At 56.8% G+C, this 17,526-nt stretch overlaps 7 protein-coding genes across 7 annotated transcripts; 1 reads left to right on the top strand and 6 right to left on the bottom strand.

Moving 5' to 3' along the window:
• Positions 1-15: 15 nt before the first annotated feature.
• On the bottom strand, positions 16-1,497 carry F5Z01DRAFT_619087 (uncharacterized protein; the record flags this gene model as incomplete). The annotated part of the gene is made up of 1 exon (XM_046261066.1): positions 16-1,497. One exon carries the CDS (start codon positions 1,495-1,497, stop codon positions 16-18), a length of 1,482 nt encoding a protein of 493 aa, XP_046119818.1.
• Positions 1,498-1,623: 126 nt separating this feature from the next.
• On the bottom strand, positions 1,624-4,930 carry F5Z01DRAFT_698625 (putative importin 11; the record flags this gene model as incomplete). Its single annotated transcript, XM_046266361.1, has 2 exons — positions 1,624-4,704; positions 4,763-4,930. 2 exons carry the CDS (start codon positions 4,928-4,930, stop codon positions 1,750-1,752), a joined length of 3,123 nt encoding a protein of 1,040 aa, XP_046119817.1. The 3' UTR covers positions 1,624-1,749.
• A 367-nt stretch (positions 4,931-5,297) lies between these two features.
• On the bottom strand, positions 5,298-6,876 carry F5Z01DRAFT_680431 (uncharacterized protein; the record flags this gene model as incomplete). Its single annotated transcript, XM_046265597.1, has 3 exons — positions 5,298-6,355; positions 6,414-6,772; positions 6,845-6,876. 3 exons carry the CDS (start codon positions 6,874-6,876, stop codon positions 5,298-5,300), a joined length of 1,449 nt encoding a protein of 482 aa, XP_046119816.1.
• Positions 6,877-6,992: 116 nt separating this feature from the next.
• F5Z01DRAFT_522696 (uncharacterized protein) lies at positions 6,993-9,648 on the bottom strand. The gene is made up of 3 exons (XM_046260417.1): positions 9,223-9,648; positions 7,996-9,169; positions 6,993-7,947 (listed from the first exon to the last, which is right to left on the bottom strand). The coding sequence occupies exons 1-3, from the start codon at positions 9,310-9,312 to the stop codon at positions 7,196-7,198; spliced, it is 2,016 nt and encodes a 671-aa protein (XP_046119815.1). The 5' UTR covers positions 9,313-9,648; the 3' UTR covers positions 6,993-7,195.
• Positions 9,649-9,984: 336 nt separating this feature from the next.
• Positions 9,985-12,130, bottom strand: F5Z01DRAFT_672536 (uncharacterized protein; the record flags this gene model as incomplete). Its single annotated transcript, XM_046264827.1, has 2 exons — positions 9,985-11,946; positions 12,041-12,130. The coding sequence occupies 2 exons, from the start codon at positions 12,128-12,130 to the stop codon at positions 9,985-9,987; spliced, it is 2,052 nt and encodes a 683-aa protein (XP_046119814.1).
• A 1,209-nt stretch (positions 12,131-13,339) lies between these two features.
• On the top strand, positions 13,340-15,162 carry F5Z01DRAFT_650448 (general substrate transporter). Its single transcript, XM_046263166.1, has 3 exons — positions 13,340-13,854; positions 13,928-14,590; positions 14,653-15,162. Exons 1-3 carry the CDS (start codon positions 13,368-13,370, stop codon positions 15,057-15,059), a joined length of 1,557 nt encoding a protein of 518 aa, XP_046119813.1. The 5' UTR covers positions 13,340-13,367; the 3' UTR covers positions 15,060-15,162.
• A 118-nt stretch (positions 15,163-15,280) lies between these two features.
• Positions 15,281-16,564, bottom strand: F5Z01DRAFT_672534 (uncharacterized protein; the record flags this gene model as incomplete). The annotated part of the gene is made up of 2 exons (XM_046264826.1): positions 15,281-16,360; positions 16,403-16,564. The coding sequence occupies 2 exons, from the start codon at positions 16,562-16,564 to the stop codon at positions 15,281-15,283; spliced, it is 1,242 nt and encodes a 413-aa protein (XP_046119812.1).
• Positions 16,565-17,526: the final 962 nt, after the last annotated feature.

The following is a 17,526-nucleotide window of genomic DNA, read 5'->3' as shown; positions in this document are numbered from 1 at the left end:
TTTCTTATAGAAACTCTATTGGAATGTCTCTACCATGTTGATCATGCGATCTCGCAGTGCCTCGGCGCTGAGGCGCTCCTTGCCTAGGCTGACGATCTTATCTTGGACGTCTTTCTCGCCCACAACAAGCACAAGACCATAGCCTGCCGATTTAGCTTCGCGAATCTTTGTCCCGAGTGGGCGCGCCGTATCATCTACGTCGACAGCCAGTCCTGTGGGCCGCAGTGGGTGTTGTTCAGATGGTAGCTTGCCCGCCTCGAGGGCCTGGTAGGTCGCCCCGTCATTACCAACGAGGACATCCTTGGCCTGGCGCGCCCATTCCAGGACCGCCGGCGAGGTGGTGACCGTCAGAATGATGGCCTGCTTCGGGTTGAGCCAGAACGGCCACTTGCCATTGTAGCTCTCAATCAAGATTGCCATCAGTCGCTCCACAGAGCCCAGCACGGCGCGGTGCACCATGACGGGTCGCACAGGGCCATACACTGCCAACTTCTCCACGTGGTCTGTGACTTCGCCGCGGGCCTCGTGCTCTGGTGCAGGCGCTTGGTATTCCAACTCGAAGCGCTTGGGCAGCTGGAAGTCCAGTTGCACCGTCGCCGTCTGGTGCTCCTTGCCATCAGAGTCTTTGAGCACAATGTCAATCTTGGGGCCGTAAAAGGCACCGTCGCCCTCGTTGACCGACCACGGCATGCCTGACTTGTTCAGTGCACGGCGCAGCGCATCCTCGGCGCGATCCCACTCCTCCACGGCACCGATAAAGTGGTCCTTGGGTCTCGTCGAGAGCGCAAGTCTGTACTCCACACCCAGCCGGAGCGCTGTGTACACGACCTTGACAAAGTCCAGCGTTTTCCGTATCTCCTCTTCCACTTGTATCGGCCGGCAGAAGATGTGCCCATCGTCCTGGTGAAACCTCCTCACTCTCGTCAGACCACTTAATGACCCGGAGTTCTCGTTCCTATGCAAAGGGCTGAAATCAGCGTAGCGAACTGGCAGGTCGCGGTATGAGTGATGCTGGCTAGCAAAGATGATGCAGTGGCCAGGGCAGTTCATCGGCTTCAGCCCGTATTCACCGTCGTCTTCGCCCTCTTGCCCATGTGAGCAGGTTTCGTGCTTTTTCGTGTATCCAGTCACAGAGTACATGTCATCCCCATAGTTCTCCAGATGGCCACTTTTGGCCCAGAGCGCCTTTTTGTAGATGGTGGGTGTGATCACCTCTTGGAACCCATATCGCACATACTGCTTGCGGAGAAAATCGACAAGACGGTTGAATATTCGGGCCCCGCCGGGCAGAAATATCGGCGAGCCAGGGCTGTATGGTGATGTGGTGAAGAGGCCCTGCTGGACGCCGAGCTTGCGATGGTCGGGAGGTCCAGTCGCTGGCGTGGATGGTTTTTGGGTCGACGCGAACCGGCGCTGTTGGCGAACGCAGAGCAAGCACCTGCCTCGCCTTGGTGCGAACGTACCAGGCGACACGCGGGCTATTCGGGGGCGCATCATTGCGACAATGGCTGTGGATATGGAATGGACGTCGTCAAGTCGCGATATGGAATTTCTGACGCGCGACGCAGGCGATTGGAGCTACTACCGTAATAGGAATAGCGCTTCCGCACAGCTATAGGTAGTATCCGACTCAAACTCACTCGCACTTTGACATTCTGCGAGAGGGAGGCGATGTGGTCGTCAATATCATTGTATTATCGTCATCATCTATGTGCAGACCTCGAGCATCTGCACTGGTCCGCATGCCAATCACTGCATAGAGTTGGCAACCTCTCTGAACCTCATCATGACATCTCCATCCACGTTGACCGCCCACTGCTCCTCAAAGGCAGCCTCGCCTCCCACGCGCGCCACAAGGTCCTGCAATCTCTCCCTGACAAATGCGTAGGCATGGATTGTATGTATAGGATCGCGCATCATCATCCCTCGCTCTGCTATCAACTTTGGGGTATCATATTCCGTAGGCTCTGGTGTCTCGAGGATGAGACAGTCCGTCGCATTCTGCCGGCCGTCTTGCAGCTCGGCGATCACGTTCGTCCACAGTAGAAAGTAGTCTTGAAGCTTGCCGAGAGTCAACTCCTGGACCGGGGACGGAAGTTCGAGGAGGCGCGTGAGGGCGAGGAGGTACAGCTTTTGGCGCTCAATGTTGTCCATGTCGTGCGCCTGCTCGAACCATTCTGCAGACAGCCAAGACCAAGTGCTCTCCAGACCGCCCAGAGAGTCAATCATCTGGGTGAACACTGTGGGCTCGGCGAGCGCGAGTCGCGCTATGATGGCGAGGTAGTCGCTCTCAGTAACCGTGTTGAGCTTGCTGATCTTGCGGTTCGGCCCTGTCGTTTGATGTGCCTCCCAGGCATTGTGCAGATCGCCCAGAATCTTCTGAAGGAATCCCAGCTCCACCATGTCCTGAATGATCAAAGTAACGCCACTCGAACCACCAAGATCCACAGCCGATCGGATGAGATATTCGATGCAGGTCGTGCCGCTGCGAACTTGCTCCCGGCTCTTAGAGTCCAGGATGCCGAGAAGGGCAGTCAAGGTGGGACGACGAAGCCTGTCTTCCAGCATGGCGCTCGGCGCAAAGAGTATGTACGATTCCACGGCGTTGAGTGCCTCGCCAGCTGTGAGCGACGAATACTCCAGTAAGGGCAGCGCCATCTCGGCCAGACCAATGAGTTCCGGTGACAGCGGCGCTGTGCTTTGCATGAGGACGGCGTTCCAAAGCTCGAGTGACTCGTCAATGAGGTGCACGTGGAGATCAGACCCTTGTCGCACTGCCTCTGAGATCAAGGGCACCATGAGGTGCTGGTAGCGCTGCGAGGCAGTCCCCATGCTCATGACCAGGGCCGCAAAGATAGCAATGACAGCCTGCTTGATCATGTACTCTTCGTTGCCCGTGTTCTCCCAGACAGACGGCAGGTTTGACATGAGCTGGTCGCCAAATTGAGATACTTGGTCTTCCATACGAGTGACAATGATACGGACCGACTCAAGAATGGCGAGTTTTGTCTCGTCAACCTCCACATGCTGAATCAGCGTAATAAGCTGGCTCAGGACGTCCGCCGTGTATGGCAAGAATGAGTCCACGCTGAAGTCGAGCTCGTCCGCGATCCACCTCAACTGTCTCGCTGTCGTGATCCGCACCACCAAATCGTTCGCTTCGTCGTTGGGGTCCAGGAAGTGGCGAAAGATCTGGTAGACAATCGGGCGACTCTCGTCGGCCAATTTCACCGGCGCCCATTGACTCAACAAGATGGCTATCCTCCGTCTGAGGACCTTGTTCAAGGCTCCTGTCTGTTGCGCGTCTTGCAGAACTGTCGTCGCCAGGAAGGCATCAAAGTCAAAAACATTGACAACATGGGCCGCGGCGTTGCCCATGGCCGTATACACGGCTTCCTTTGTCGCAATGTCGGACTGGGGATCCTGTGCCGACTGGAAATATGACATGAGTGGCTGGATCAGAAGATCCTTGAACTGAGTGAGCAAGTCAAGGAACAGCCTCTCCGCACATGGCCGGACCTGCCATTCGTATGCGTCACTCTCGCTTTGCTGTTCTTTCTCCCACTCCTCCGGATCCTCCTCCCAAGCTTCGAGATCTGACTTGCGGAAGACAAACAGATATGTGATGATGCAGTTCACGATCTGTACCACGAGGTCAGGTTTGAACAGTTCCGTCTTGATCATGGCCCTGGCCGCCTCTTGCTCCGCCTTGGTCTCCGGACTACGGTACTTGAAGGTCTGGACGGGCATGAAGGCTATCCGCACGCAGGCCCGCAATAGCAAAAGTCCCTTGACGGCCAGCTTCTCGGGTAGCGGGCCCTCGACCTTGGCCTTGGCACTTCCTGAGCCACTGTTCTGTCGGATGCCTCCTGAATTCCCGTACACTTCGGCAAATTTGGACACAAGGTCCCAATAGGCGTGTACCAGAGACAAGGAGTCGGGTAGGTTCGCAAAGCTTGCCGGATGTTGCTCGGCCATGTTGATGTGAAGCTTTGTGAACTGAATCAGATGGCCGGCCGCAACCTTTTGGAACTGTTCTGGCATGCCAGCCTCCTCGCTGACGAAGCCCAGCAGTTTCCCAAACTGATTCTGCGACAATCCCCAGAAGCGTGTCACTGTCTCGTCGCCATGCGGCCTCTCGTAGCCTACGAGAACTAGACGTCGCAGAACCTTGAGGGCGATGAGACTGTTTGACATGGCCAGGTAAGCCGCCTGCTCGTCGCCCTTTCGATTTGTCAAGTAGTTGATCCACAGCTCCGACCTCTCTGTGTATATTTCCAACAAGACATGCACAATCTCGGGAGTGACTGATTGCAGTGCCGTCTGGCTCTTCTTCAACCTCGCCGTGCCCAGCTCCTTGACCACCTGTAGCAGAATCTGCAGGGACCCAAACAGCTTCCTCTGGTCGCCGTCCCTCGAGGACCGGAGAAGGGAGATGATCTGTGAAAGCGCGTCCGGCCAGTCGCTCGGGTAGTCGATGCGCACAATCTTGGCCGTTACATATGCGTTGTGTTCGGCGAGACGCTCCTCGACCTCGTCAACGGTGCCTTCGAAGAGGCGCTGGCGGATCGCGTTCTTCTCGTCAGGTGATATTCCCTGCTTGGTCGCGGCGTAGTGACGCCAGTGCTTGTCGATACCATTTTTGAGCTGGATGACGGCCTGGAAGCGTGGCTCGATGGGGAGCGATTTGTCGAGGTAGACGGCCTAGCGAGAAACTCCTTCAGCGCGTGTATCACCAGCACTACTCTCGGCCAAGGCTTACCTGGAGTGAACTGTAGTATCCAGGCGTGGTCTCCCATGATGTCAGCTGCTGCTCGGCCGCTTGTCGTTGTGCATAGTCGAGTGAGGTTGTCGCCGAGCTGAGTGTTCGGCAGAGATCCTGGAAGCTCAACGGGTTGGCGCCGCCCGGCACCTCGATGGCGAAGCTCATGCTGTGTCCGCTAGTGCCGCCTGAGCGGCTGCAGTTCTTCGTCGTCGGTCGGTTTTCGTCTTCTAACTGTGCATATCCGAATGAACTGGATGCAATGTTGACACACTACGCCGTCGCTGATGAAAGACTCGGCAAAAGCAGGGAAAAAGTTCAGGCGCTGGTTTACAAGTCGAAGCTGAACATCTGTACTTTGTAGGCTGTGATGGTTCCGCGGGGTCACATTTTCGTGGTGGGGTTCGAGCTTCGGGACTGGTTGTTCCACAGCCTACCCTACACTCCTTTCTGGCAGCCCGAGGTAACAGCTAGACTTCCCTGTTGGACAATAGATATAAGATGCCTCGAATATGATTGACGATTTACTACGTGGTTAAAACCCCATCACCTCGTTGCCGTACTTAAGCATCACCCTCTCTCCTTCATTCCTCCCTTCACTAACAGCGAACGGTGCCAGACCAAACCCGCGCAGGGCATCCTGACCAGCCATCGCCATGACCGCATTCACATCAGGTCGCCCAACATGCTGACTTTCGCCTACACCCCCTGGGAAATCAGCCGGCGGGATCCCCTGTAGGAATTCCTCACGCTGTTGACGCGCATACTCCACGTTGCTTTTTGTCATGGGGCAAGCAGGTATGTACATGACGCTCGAGTCCGACTGGCCCTCATGGACCATGTCAACCGCATGAATCGTATCGCAGTGCCATGCCACATAGTCTCCTGGCTTGATCTGAGGGACGTGCACCATGGTGTGGGGCAAGTCGAGGTGAGGGTGCCATGTGTGGTTCAGCTCCTGACTGTTCCCGGGCCAGGCACCTTGAATGTTGGGTGACGTTTCGTCTGCCCAGACCCAATTATCCGGGGCCAGGTATTCAGAGAGGTAATCTGACGGGCTGCTAGGCTGAGTCGGCTGGCGTTTCGGCGTGAAAAAGGGTCGAAGAAGGTAGTACGCTGTGGAAAGTGAGAGCAAAGGGTTCACCAACAGGGTGCCCTCGCGTGGGCCAGTGTGCGACATGCTCAGCCAGCCCTGGAACATGCGGAACATTGAGCAGGCTCCAGCTCCCTGGTATAGGTCTTGTGTCGCGTCGAGTCGGGTGCTGAGCTCCCACGGGTCAAACTCCTCCCACTTGCCCTCAAACACCTTATCGTATACGTGACCCTTGCCGTAGCCTTCCTTCTCCCACCGCTCAACGCTGCCACCGTCGATGTGTGGTCCTAGAGCAAACCCGGCGTCTCCAGGTTGACGGATGCGAATGCGGTCTGCGTACACCAGAGGCTGCTGTGTTGAGCACATGGCGTGTGGTGTCTGAGAATGGTAATGAGACATCAGGAAACGCTGGACATCCAGCATGTTCTGGTGAAGGCGACCCGCGAGCTGAGGTCTCGACCAATACAGCTCGAAGACGGCCGGATTATCTGCTGGGAACGCTGTTGTGTGTCAGCTGAAGATCAAAACACACCACATGCCAAAGACAAGAAGGCTTACCCTTTGTGGAAGGATTTGCTGCTACGTATCGCTCAGTCTCCTCCTTGAACCCACGCGCCTCCTTTTCAGGAACTACGCCTCTGACAATGGCGACTCCACGCTTCCGGAGGGCTGAGCTGAATTCGCTTGGGGCATTTTGTATATCCGCAAAGTCAATTTGAGGGATGCAGCTCGAGCCTTGCGCCTTGACGATTTGTGTCTCGTCTCTGAGCTTCACCAAAAGCCGGTCCCAGCTTGCATGGAGAGCATCCCTATCTCGGACCAGGGATCTCTTCACATCCGCGAAGCGCTGGGGCAGTCTTTCCGCTTCATCGCTGCCAGAGAGTGAGCGGAACACTGACGATATGTCGCCTTCCTTCCTGGCACCTGCGGTTTGAGTTGCAATCGTCCTTGTCCCGGCAAGGGTAGTCGTCAACCCTGCCGTGCCACACCTCGCAATGTTGATAGTGCGCGTCCGAAGCATTGGGGCAATGGGGCAGTTCCTGGCTCGTTGAAACAGCAGAGTTAAGATTGAAGAGGAAAAGAGACACAGCAACCTCTGTTCAAATGATTGCACTTCTCTTTTATCTTGGTAGACATGACGTGAACCACTTATACCTTGCGCGGTGCTACTGCTTCAGGTCATCCCCGCAGGGCGGTTTCCTAATTAGGAAGCCGTCCACTTAGTTCCACGAGCATTGGCTTCCGACGTGTGCGACGTGGATTTCCACATTAGGAAGTTGTCCTCGAATCTTAGTAAAGGGGATCTCCAACAAGACGCAGGTCGACTGCACATATTCGATCTATGACTCCAGATCAAGATCGGCAAACCATGACTGAGTACACAGCGGCTGTGTCGGGTCCAAGTTGGCTGAGAAGAGCTGGTCAATGCGATCCAGGTCGAATCTAGGATCGAAGTTGTTGAATAGCTCCGCGTCGCCAATGCAGTCGTTGATCATGGACGGTGAGTCGTTCCAAGGAAGATCAACTAAAGCTTCAGACGAGACCATGGCAGGCTGAACAGTTTGCCCGATGCCTTGCGTCTCTTCGCTCGACGCTTCCTGCAGCGCCTCTCCCTGTATACGCTCTTCTTCGCCTTCTGCAGCAGGTCCCGTGCCGCTGGAAGTGTCCCGCGTAATCGATTCCGGGATTTGATGCCTTCGCCTCGCCTTGCTCCTGTCGGCTGCGACTCGTTCTACTTCCTGCATGGTATCTGTAGCAAGCTTCGCCACTGCTCTTGCCGAAGCAAATACCGAGCTCAGGTTGTCAAGAATCTCACAGCTACCATGGAACAAAGCATACGCCCTTTTCCGGCGATATACCATGGCGCTGTTCCTCAGTGTTTTATAGGCCACAGAAGCGGCCAAGGATACCGCATATGGAACGATGGGCAGAAGCGTTACCGAAGTTTTGAAGTCTTCCAAGCTGATGGCAACAATACTCGTGGCGGCGAACATCTGAAGCTCACTGCTAGGCGGCGGTTGTTGCCGCTCCACGTGTTCTCTTGGCCGATTTTGCAGGATGACAACGGCAAGATAATAGACTTCAATTGTGGCTAGGGCGAGAGTCAGCTTTGCATTTGCGACCTGGAAGAATTCATTACCTAGAAGAGCATTGGACACCGTGGACGCCCCTGTCTCATGCACAAGGGCTTCAAACGTTGTATTGTCAGGTTGCGGCAGAGTTTCTGCATCTGCGGATCGTGGCCGATACTGGGCAATGACGGTGTCAAGGAATTGCGAGACCCTGATGAGGAGTCGAAAAGCGGGTGCCTGTTCGACAAAAGACGCGAGAATGGTAGCCTCTATGTCTTGCCGATGCATCATGATCGGTCTGCCGTTCGTGGCAGCATTGAGCCGATCAACGACCCAAACACACCAGAACAAGCGTTTGGCTTTCTTGGCTTGCGGGTCGTCGTCAGGCCAGCCCAGATGAAGCCCAAGTGTTTGCGTATGCTGCACAGCCTGTGAGGCGTAGTGTATGGATACTTCGCTACAGTTGAATTGATCGGCGTAGAACGCCATGAGAGTGCACACCTGAAGGATCACTAGCTTGTCTTGCAGGAAACCCATGTCAAGAGACTGCTTCACTGCGGCAGCCAAGTGACCCCGGAACTCGATTGGCGAGAGGATATGCTCGTTCGGGGGTAGCCGGAGGTGTTGTCTAGCCTTGTAGTCCGAGGCAGCCACGAGACAGAGGCACTGCGTCAGGGCAGCTTTCTCGTGTGGTGGTTGCGCATCGGATGCCTCCTCATGGAGAACAGGGAAGATAGGGTCGACTTTGGCATAGTATATGCTTTTTAGTGCGTCGATGTCACTAGGTGGAGGTATGAGAGACAAGCACTCCGCTCGAAGCTGAGAAGTGACGGCTTGGAGTGCCGTCAACCCAGGGCTTTGGCCTTTGCTGCTACTCCCGTGTTTATCAGTGCTTGCAGTCTGTGGCTTCTGTCCCAGCCATACGCCGACTTCGGCATGACGAGAAGTCCCGCTGGGGACATCCGCTCCCTCGCGCCGTCTAGTTGACAAGAAGGAGGCTTCTGGGCTCAAGTCTCCCACAAAACGTATGTACGCGTTGTTCGATGTGACGCCACGGTCAGTCGACGTTGGCGAGACCCTTGTGTGCAATCCAGTTCCTTGGTTGGAGAAGTCATTCTGCTTGTCCCTGGGCAGTGTTCTCATAGGTTCAATATCTTGGTCACAGGTGGGCGCAGAGGTTGATTCTGGTTGCTCGCCGCCGTTATACGGGATAAAGGTTGAGGCAACATGTGAGCATCGTCTCTGCAAGAGTCAGCATCCAACTCTCAAAGTCATTGAGGTATCGTTTGACCCACATGTCGCTTCCTGCAACTGTCGCAAGATTTGGTCAAGTTCTTTCGTTTCGAGCCAAGCCCACCGACATGATCAGGGACGAATCTGTACATATCGGCGTTGGCCTGAGGATGTTCTCGCAACGGTGAACTTGAACGGGGCCCGACGTGAGTTTGTGGATCCACAGGCACGCCAGCTGGGTTCCATCATTCCATGTGGGCACGGACGAACTTGCCTAGGGTGAAAGATGTGAAGACGGTGATTGATTGATCACAGCATGCTGGGATCATGATGCCATGGCGCTGGTCAGGCGCGTTACTCCAACTGCCAAGGCCAACAACTCGGTGTCGCGAGTCGCGACTGCCAGCTGAGAGCTCGAAAGTGGGGTTTGCTCAATCCCCTCACGTGATCTCCTCATCGACGTTGCTGGACGTTGAACGTGAACTGGCTGCCTCAGGCTGAAGTTTTCCCCCGCGTCTCGAGACCTGCCCATATGTTTGAAGCAAGCGCCCGCAAACCAGCAGCCACATGCAGCAGCCCGAACCCAGACCCAAACACTGACGCTCTCCACGAGGAATGATTGTGCGAGATTACGTCGCACACCATTGAGAAGATGGAGGGCGGAGGGCTTGTCCCAAAACTGCACTCCCCGACTGCATGAACCACTAGGGTCGCGATTGCGGGCACCCCGAGCACCACCTTCTCCGCACATCTCCACACAAGGTTCGCGGTACTTGACGACACCAGTGACAGGTCCCCCCACGACTGAGCTTCGAAACTCAATTTCAGGGGAACTGACCCGATGTCTGCCAGCCTTCCCCAAAGTACGACCAGCCCAGGTCGAGGTTGGCCGAGAAGATGGCGTCGATCCTGCCGAGATCGAAGCTTGGGTCAAAGTTTCCAAAGACGCCAGCTTCGCCGTCGAAATCATTGAAGAAATTGGGGTCGAATTGGTCACAAGTGTGGGCCAGTTGCTGATCCATGTTTGGGTTGCCGGGCCCAGCCTCCAACGGCTGTGACAAGCCGGCAGCCTGGGCCCGCAGCGACTGCGCTTGTTGGTCGACGTCTCGTGCGGCGTCCTGGGCACCACCGCGATCGACAAGAGCAACCTCCGTCGAAGGTCCATTGTCGTGCAGGGATCGGATGCTCTCTCTCCTCGTTCGTTCGGTCGCGACTCGCTCGACTTCCTGCATGGTGTCCATGGCCAGGCGTGCCATGGCCCGCGCCGAGAGGAACGCTTTGCTGAGTTCGTCCAGCACTTCGCAGCTGTCGTGGAAGAGCATGTAGGCGCGTCGCCGGTTGTAGGGCATGGGACTGTTGCGCAGGCTCCTGTATGCGACCGAGGCGGCCACGGTGACGGCAAACGGCAGTATGGGCCAGAAGACGAGGGAAGGCTTGAACTCGCCCGACGCGACGGCCACGATGCGGGCCGCGCAGTACCACTGGAGCTCCGAGCTAGGCCGTTGCCCGGCTGACCTTCCTCGCAGGACGACCACGGACAGGTAGAAGAGCTCGAGGGAGGCCAGCATGCCGTTGCCCAGGTTCTGCGCGCCAGTCGCCTCGACGAGATCCTCAAATGTTTGGTCCGCGTTCTCTGCATGAGCCTGCGCCGTGACATGGGGGCGGTAGAGTGATATGGTGTAGTCTAGGAACTGCGCGATACGTATGAGGAGCTTGAAGGGTGGCGGTTGATCGTCGACCGAGTTCGTCACCTTTCTGTCCATGTCGCGCCTGTGGATGAGGGTCGGGCGACCGTTGGTGGCCGCGTTAAGTCGGTCCAAGATGTAGACACACCAGAAGATGCGACGTGAGCGCTCACCACCGGCCTTTCCATCCGGCCATCCGACATGAAAGCCGAGCGTCTGCTCGTGGAGAACTGCTTGAGCGCAGTAGTACGTCGATAGCTCACCGAAGCCTTCGTTTTCCACATACATGGACATCAAGGCACATACTTGCAGCAGCACCACCTTGTCGACGATGAAGCCCAGATCCAGGGACTGCTTGACTGCGGCGGCGATGCGCGCCCGAAAGTCGATTTGCGACAGGGTGCCTTGTGTGTGGGGGAGCCGAAGGTGCGGTCGCAGCGCGGGATCCAAGGATGCCACCAGACAGATACACTGTTTCAGGGCCACTGTCTCCATGGTGCTATGTTTCTCCCAGGGCTCATCTCTGAGGAGCGGGAAGATGGGATCGATCTTTGCGTAGAACAGGTCAAAAAGCAAACCAAGCTCGTACTCGGGGGGCATCGTCGCTATGCACTCACGCCGCAACGCTGGGCGCAGAGCCGACAGCAGCATGGGTTGACCAGCATGGCCATCCAGTACCTGCGGCGGCACATGGACGGCTTCATCCTCTGTCTCGCCGCGAGACGTGGCCTCCTGGGATGTCTGGTTGTGTTCCTGGCCAAGCCACAGACCTACACCATGCGTGGATATGCTGGGGGTTCCCGCCCCCCGTTGACCATTGATGATGAAGGCGGATTCCGGGCTCAAATCGGCCACGAAGCGCAAGTGCGCCTCTTCCGACCCTCCCCTTGGCTCCGAGGTGGACTTTGGTTGCGGCGCATGTCTTTGCACCTGTGACTGCGTGTCCGCCTGTGGCCTCGCCCCTTGGGCATCCGCAGCTCCCTGGAACTGGGGCCAGCTCGATGCATCGGTCGAGTTTTGTCGTGGTGTGCTTCGGGGCGAATCTGGCGATAGAGCCAGCGGGCTTGAATTCCTTGGGTCTCTCGTGTGAGGGCAGCGTTTCTAGCAAGGTGTTATTAGGTATGTATTCGGGGATGCACCATTCGACGGGGTCGAAAGCCGGCTAGCACTCATTCTACAGGCACTCTATACTCACATGACGGCGCTTGCAGGAGTCGCACGACCGGGGGCTCTGTTTACGTTTCGTCCCCACGCCTCCGACGTTGTCCGCCACGAACTTGAACATGATGGTGAGACAGAACCGTGAGGGACCAATGGCCACCTCGCACGGCCTCGCAAACGCTTGGTGCGTAGGAATGACAATTGAGGCTCCGGGGCTGCCACGTGACGAAGCTGCGCAAGCACAGGTACGGAGACTGATGATGGATGCTGGGAAGACTCGACTGCTTGAGTCGTGGTCCCCGTGACACGAGAACATACATGAGCATGAGCTGTGGTGGATCATACTAGTCTCGGATGCCCACTGTGAGGGGGACACCGGACACCCACACACACACCCGCTAAGAAAAGTTGCGGCTCGCGGCAGGTCAACACACATGACAGCATTATTATTGAGTCGGATGGTTTTGCGACAAGCCAACTCAGCCACCTAACGACGTAGTGTCTTGGCCTCGACGGCCATGACCATAGGGGCAGCTCCCTGCAGCTGGCATCAATATCGCCCGGGTTGGCCGTGGCTTTTGCGTCTACCTCGACAGCCAAAGAAGTTGAAAATTCACCGGGACAGTCCGGGCCAGGTCAGGTGGTGGAGGTGTCGAGTGGAGTCCCCGGGGGGTGAGAGTCAATGTCGTTTGGAACGCAGACGTCGTTTCCCATTTTTTGACTCGCTGAGAGTCCTATCATAGGATGGAGAATCTGGCCCACGGGGTCCCCATGGTCTCTCTGGCTTCTCGAACAACCTTCTCTCGGGGCGAGAGGAGTGATGGGGGGGCGTTGACTGGAGCTGCCCGACGAAGAAACCTCCCGCAGCCAATGGCCTCGACTAGGGCTCCTCGTTGGAGAAGAGCAATGCGGGACACGACCGAGAGTCTCACCGGCACCAGACTTCCATGGTCCACTAGGCCGTCATCATAGGCCAAGGACAGAGACGCTGGTGGGCCGGCCATCCCGGCCTCGACGGCATCCAGGTGCGCAATTTACCGCTTCGGGCAGTGTCCGCCCGCGTGCCATCGCCTATTGCCGCTTCGAGACTTTGTCCAAGTCGCGAGATTGGCTCCTCCATGCCATGCGACTCATGATCGTGTTGACGATGAACAATGGGGAAGTGCTGGTGGAATTGCATATATATTCGCGCCCCCAGACTTTCTCCTCAAATTCTCCAGAAGCTACTCCAGGCCTTCCCCATATCAAGCTTCCAACAGTCCATCTGGCAGCCCAGGAATCACTCTTGTCCTCCTCTCTTGCACTTGACATATCCCACAGAACGACAGCAAGCAAACAACAACAACAACACAACCTTCACCATGGGTCTCTTCAGCTCGTTGAAGTTTGACTGGCGGTCTCACAAGTGGGCGCTCTTCTACTGCCTCGTCTCCTCCATGGGTGCTCTCCTCTATGGCTACGACAACACCTACTACAATGGCGTCCTAGCCATGCAACAGTTCAAGAACCACTACGGAACCCACTTGGATGCCGACGGCAACAAGGCGCTCCCGTCCTCCTTCCAGTCGCTGACCGCGTCCGCCATCTACATCGGTGACCTGTTTGGTGCTCTGCTGGCATCGCCCATCAACGACCGCTGGGGCCGCAAGACGGTCTTCTGGCTGGCTTCCATCTGCATCTTGCTCGGCGGCATTGCGCAGGTCGCTGACACCAACCACGAGGCTGTCATCGTCGTCGGCCGCGCGGTCATGGGTCTCGGTGTCGGCCAGTTCACAGTCACGACCCTGCTGTACGTTGGAGAGGTGGCGCCCGCGGCCATCCGTGGACCAGCCCTCATGTCGTTCCAATGTGAGTTTCAAACGCCCTGGCCTCTCGTGCCTCATTAGCGGGACGAACTGAAAACCATACTGACAATGCCCAGTTCTGCAATCCATCGCTCAGCTCGTCGCCTCGGCCATCACCCAGGGCACCGAGAACATCAACGGCCCCCTCTCCTACAAGATCCCCATGGCCGGCCTCATCTTCCTGCCCCTGGTCATGTTCATCGGTCTCCCGTTCATCCCCGAGAGCCCCATGTGGTACGTGCTCAAGAACCGCACCACCGACGCCGAAAATTCCCTGCGCCGCATCCACCAGGACCAGACCAACTACGACCCGGCCGAGGACCTGCACGTCTTCCAGGAGAACAAGCGGGTCGAGGAGCAGCACGCCGAGGAGTCCTCGTGGAGGGCTCTCCTGACCGACCCCATTGAGCGCCGCAAGCTCTTCTACGCCTGCGGCGCCATGACCAGCTCGCAGATCTGCGGCATCCTCTTCTTCTACGTCTACGGCGTCGTCTTTGCCCAGGCCATTGGCATCGAGGACCCCTTCCTCATCCAGCTCATCACCAACATCCTGCAAATCTTCGCCGTCGGTGCCTCCGTCGTCACCGGTAACAAGGTGCCCCGTCGCATGAACCTGTTCGTCACCAACAGCATGATGCTGGTTGCCTTCATCGTCATTGGCGGTATTGGTACTCAGGGAGCGAACCCCTCGACGGCCGCGCAATATGTCATTGTCATCTTCTCCTACTTTGTCATCATCGGTTCGTACCCTCCAACACCTCCTCCTCCTCTTGAAGAACCAGACTAACATGATTGCGACCAGGCTACAACTACGGTATCGGTACCCTGGCCTACACCATTGCCCGTGAGATGTCCGTCGGCACGAACCAGAACAAGATCATGTCCTCCTCCATCGTCGTCTTCTACTTTGTCACCTGGGCCATCTCCTTCACTGCGCCCTACTTGTACTACGACGCCGGCCTCGGCCCCATGATCGGCTTTGTGTACGCGGGCACCACGGCCCTGACCATTGTGTACACCTGGTTCTGCGTCGGCGAGACCGCTGGACGCTCGACCACCGAGATCTCCCGCTTCTTCACGGAGCACGTGCCCGTCCGCCAGTGGAGGACGCACGTCTTCGAGTCCCTCTACGAGCACGACATGGAGAAGAAGGGCCAGAGCACGATCCACGAGACTGGTGTCTCTGACCATGTGGACCAGAAGGTCTAGAGTCTGGGAAGATGGGATGTACTACTTATTATATACACGGCGGCCACGTGGCCAAACTATGTGGAGTCTTATGATTGATGAAGATACACTTTTTCTGTTACGTCTCTGTTACCTGTGTCTCATCCTCTTGTGAAGGAACCAGTGAAAATGCTCTCTGCTTTAGTGCATTATCTTCTATGATCGTCTATACATGTATTGAATTTGTCTAAAGCCCTTGTACCTCAAGCCTCGCCAGAACTCTTCTCCTCTACCACACTGCGGTCCGCCTGCTCCGCAACTCTTCTCGCATCTGCACACTGCTTGCGCGCGGACACGACAGTGCCCACCAGCCCCAGCAGCCACCAGGTAAACAACACGGGCAGGTTGATATGTAGAGTACGCGTGCAGCCCGTCCAGGCCCGCACCTCGAGGGAGTAGATATTGTACCCGGGCATGGCATACCCAGCCCTGTAGAAGCCCGGTGCCAGGAGCAGGGGGTTCGCCGCGCTGGAGACGTTGGCCAGCACCCATGTCAGCATGAAGAACGGGGCGGCCGGGAGGGGCAGGAAGGAGCCGATGAGGGAGTCAAAGACCTGCCAGTTGATGTCCATCTGGAACCAGATGATCATCCACGTCTTGGGGAAGGCCGAGGCCGAGACGGCCCAGTCCTCGCGAAAGGCCCAGATGTAGCCGGCGATGACGAGGGCGGCGAGGAACGTGTAGACCTTGGCGATGACGAAGCGCATGACCCAGATGTCGCGCCAGTGGAGGCGGGCGAGGATACCCGTGCTGCCCATGATGCCGTTGACGGCGAGGAGGAAGAAGAAGGCGAGCAGGATGGGGAAGACGACGTTGAGGGTGTTGTAGTAGGCCCGTGCGCCCTGCGGCGTGGGCGTGAGGATCTCGGGGCTGGGTCGGATGGGGTTGAGATAGGCCTGGACGGCGGCCGGGTTCGAAGCGTTGAGCTGGGCGAGGGCGGACTGGCCAGCGTCGGTTTGGTACCATGTGCCCCTAGAGGCGGCGATGAGGGCCTCGAGGTTGGAGCGGATGAGGCCGTCGGCCATGTTGGCGTAGCGCGCTGCATTGTAGATGTAGGAGATTGTGTCGTTGGGGTTGTACTGCATGGCAGAAGAGGAAGAGCCGGCCACAGCGTCGGTGAGGCGGGAGGAGGCGCCCGGGTGGACGTACATGGCTGCCCAGTAGCCGTCCTTGCACACGGCGTCTTGTACGTCGCCAGGTTGTGCGTACCGCGACGAGGGGTCCTGGAACGTCAGGGTGGGAAATGTGTCGCCCTTCATGGCGTCGTAGGCGGACGAGAGGGCCTGCGTGACGGAGCCGTCCTAGTCAAAGTCGACGACGAGGACGTTGAGCGCGTGGGTGCGATAGCGCTGCTCAAAGCCGGCGCCGAAGAGGAGAGACATGTTGCTGAGGAAGCAGAGGAGCAGGGCGAGACCAGCGGCTGCGAGAGGCACAAGGGTCTTTTTGCGATTGCCTTTCCATGATTCGAGACTGCTTGTTGTTGACATGGTGAGGATGAAGGACTGGCCAAGCTCAGGGGGGTGGATGGATGTTTCTCCAGTTCAGGTGACTTTGCAACACGAAGATGGGCTTGCTGCTTGATCTTGGAAAGATTCTCTTACTCCTGCTACCTGGAAAGATATTGAATGTTGATGCTGGTTGTGGTTATAGATGTCTCTCGTTCCTTGAATTGGCTCTGGGACTGGAACATGGAGGACAGGAGGTCACGCGTCTTTAATATATTCAAGATGGCTTGCAACACGAGACAGCCCCTATCACAATTAGTAATCGGGCATGGGGGCGTCGGACATGGAGACAGCGCGCCAAACACATAGTTTGCACGCTCGCTTCACCAAAGAGCGACGCGCGGTCGGACAAGAGCACAAAGGCCGGAAGCGAGATCCGTACTGTACAGCCCTATTGGCCGGGACCCCTGTGAAGTCTCGGACACGGACACAGTGAGGTCAGCGCCGTTGATAAGCATCCGAGTCATCGTAGAGTTATTAGTGACGGTCGCTTTGATGGCCGCGCCAAGTGAGACGGGGTTTGGTGGGAGCTGGCTGCGCGAGCGCTCGCCTCGCCTTTACTCGGAATGCCGAGCGCCGATGGATTGCATTACCCACAACCGGGGCTTATTAATGATAGTTGCAGCCCAAGGTCAATCAAGGGGTTTCCGATCTGACTCACGAGCATAGATTGAGCCTTCAATGTTAATTTTAAGCTTCTGGAGGTCTAATAAAACGCTGACATGCAAATTGATAGCACTCAGCACGAGGAAGCAGATCCTGAGCTCACGAAGCCATTTGATTTAGGCAAAGCTATCGAGTTGTCTGATTGTTGATGTGAAGGGGTTGAACCACGCGTGACGAAACGACTAACGTTACCTACCGTGTGTCGTTAATAGTTAGGATTAGTGTCGAGAAACGAACCAGCTCAATGAGTGCAGCCAAACCCAATATGATGAATACTC

Source organism: Emericellopsis atlantica, assembly GCF_019669845.1.
Source record: "Emericellopsis atlantica unplaced genomic scaffold F5Z01scaffold_8, whole genome shotgun sequence".
In the NCBI taxonomy this organism is placed as follows: Eukaryota; Fungi; Ascomycota; class Sordariomycetes; order Hypocreales; family Bionectriaceae; genus Emericellopsis; species Emericellopsis atlantica.
The sequence above is the reverse complement of the archived record's forward strand: the minus strand, read 5'-3'. Positions and strand labels throughout refer to the sequence as shown.

Excerpts from the sequence above, each read along its gene's own strand:
- F5Z01DRAFT_522696 (XM_046260417.1), bottom strand. The coding sequence starts at position 9,312 with ATGTACAGATTCGTCCCTGATCATGTCGGTGGGCTTGGCTCGAAACGA. Across the intron at positions 9,170-9,222 it reads ACAGTTGCAGGAAGCGACAT|AGACGATGCTCACATGTTGC; the intron begins GTGGGTCAAACG and ends TGACTCTTGCAG. Across the intron at positions 7,948-7,995 it reads GGTGTCCAATGCTCTTCTAG|CCACAATTGAAGTCTATTAT; the intron begins GTAATGAATTCT and ends CTCTCGCCCTAG.
- F5Z01DRAFT_650448 (XM_046263166.1), top strand. The coding sequence starts at position 13,368 with ATGGGTCTCTTCAGCTCGTTGAAGTTTGACTGGCGGTCTCACAAGTGG. Across the intron at positions 13,855-13,927 it reads AGCCCTCATGTCGTTCCAAT|TTCTGCAATCCATCGCTCAG; the intron begins GTGAGTTTCAAA and ends GACAATGCCCAG. Across the intron at positions 14,591-14,652 it reads CTCCTACTTTGTCATCATCG|GCTACAACTACGGTATCGGT; the intron begins GTTCGTACCCTC and ends GATTGCGACCAG.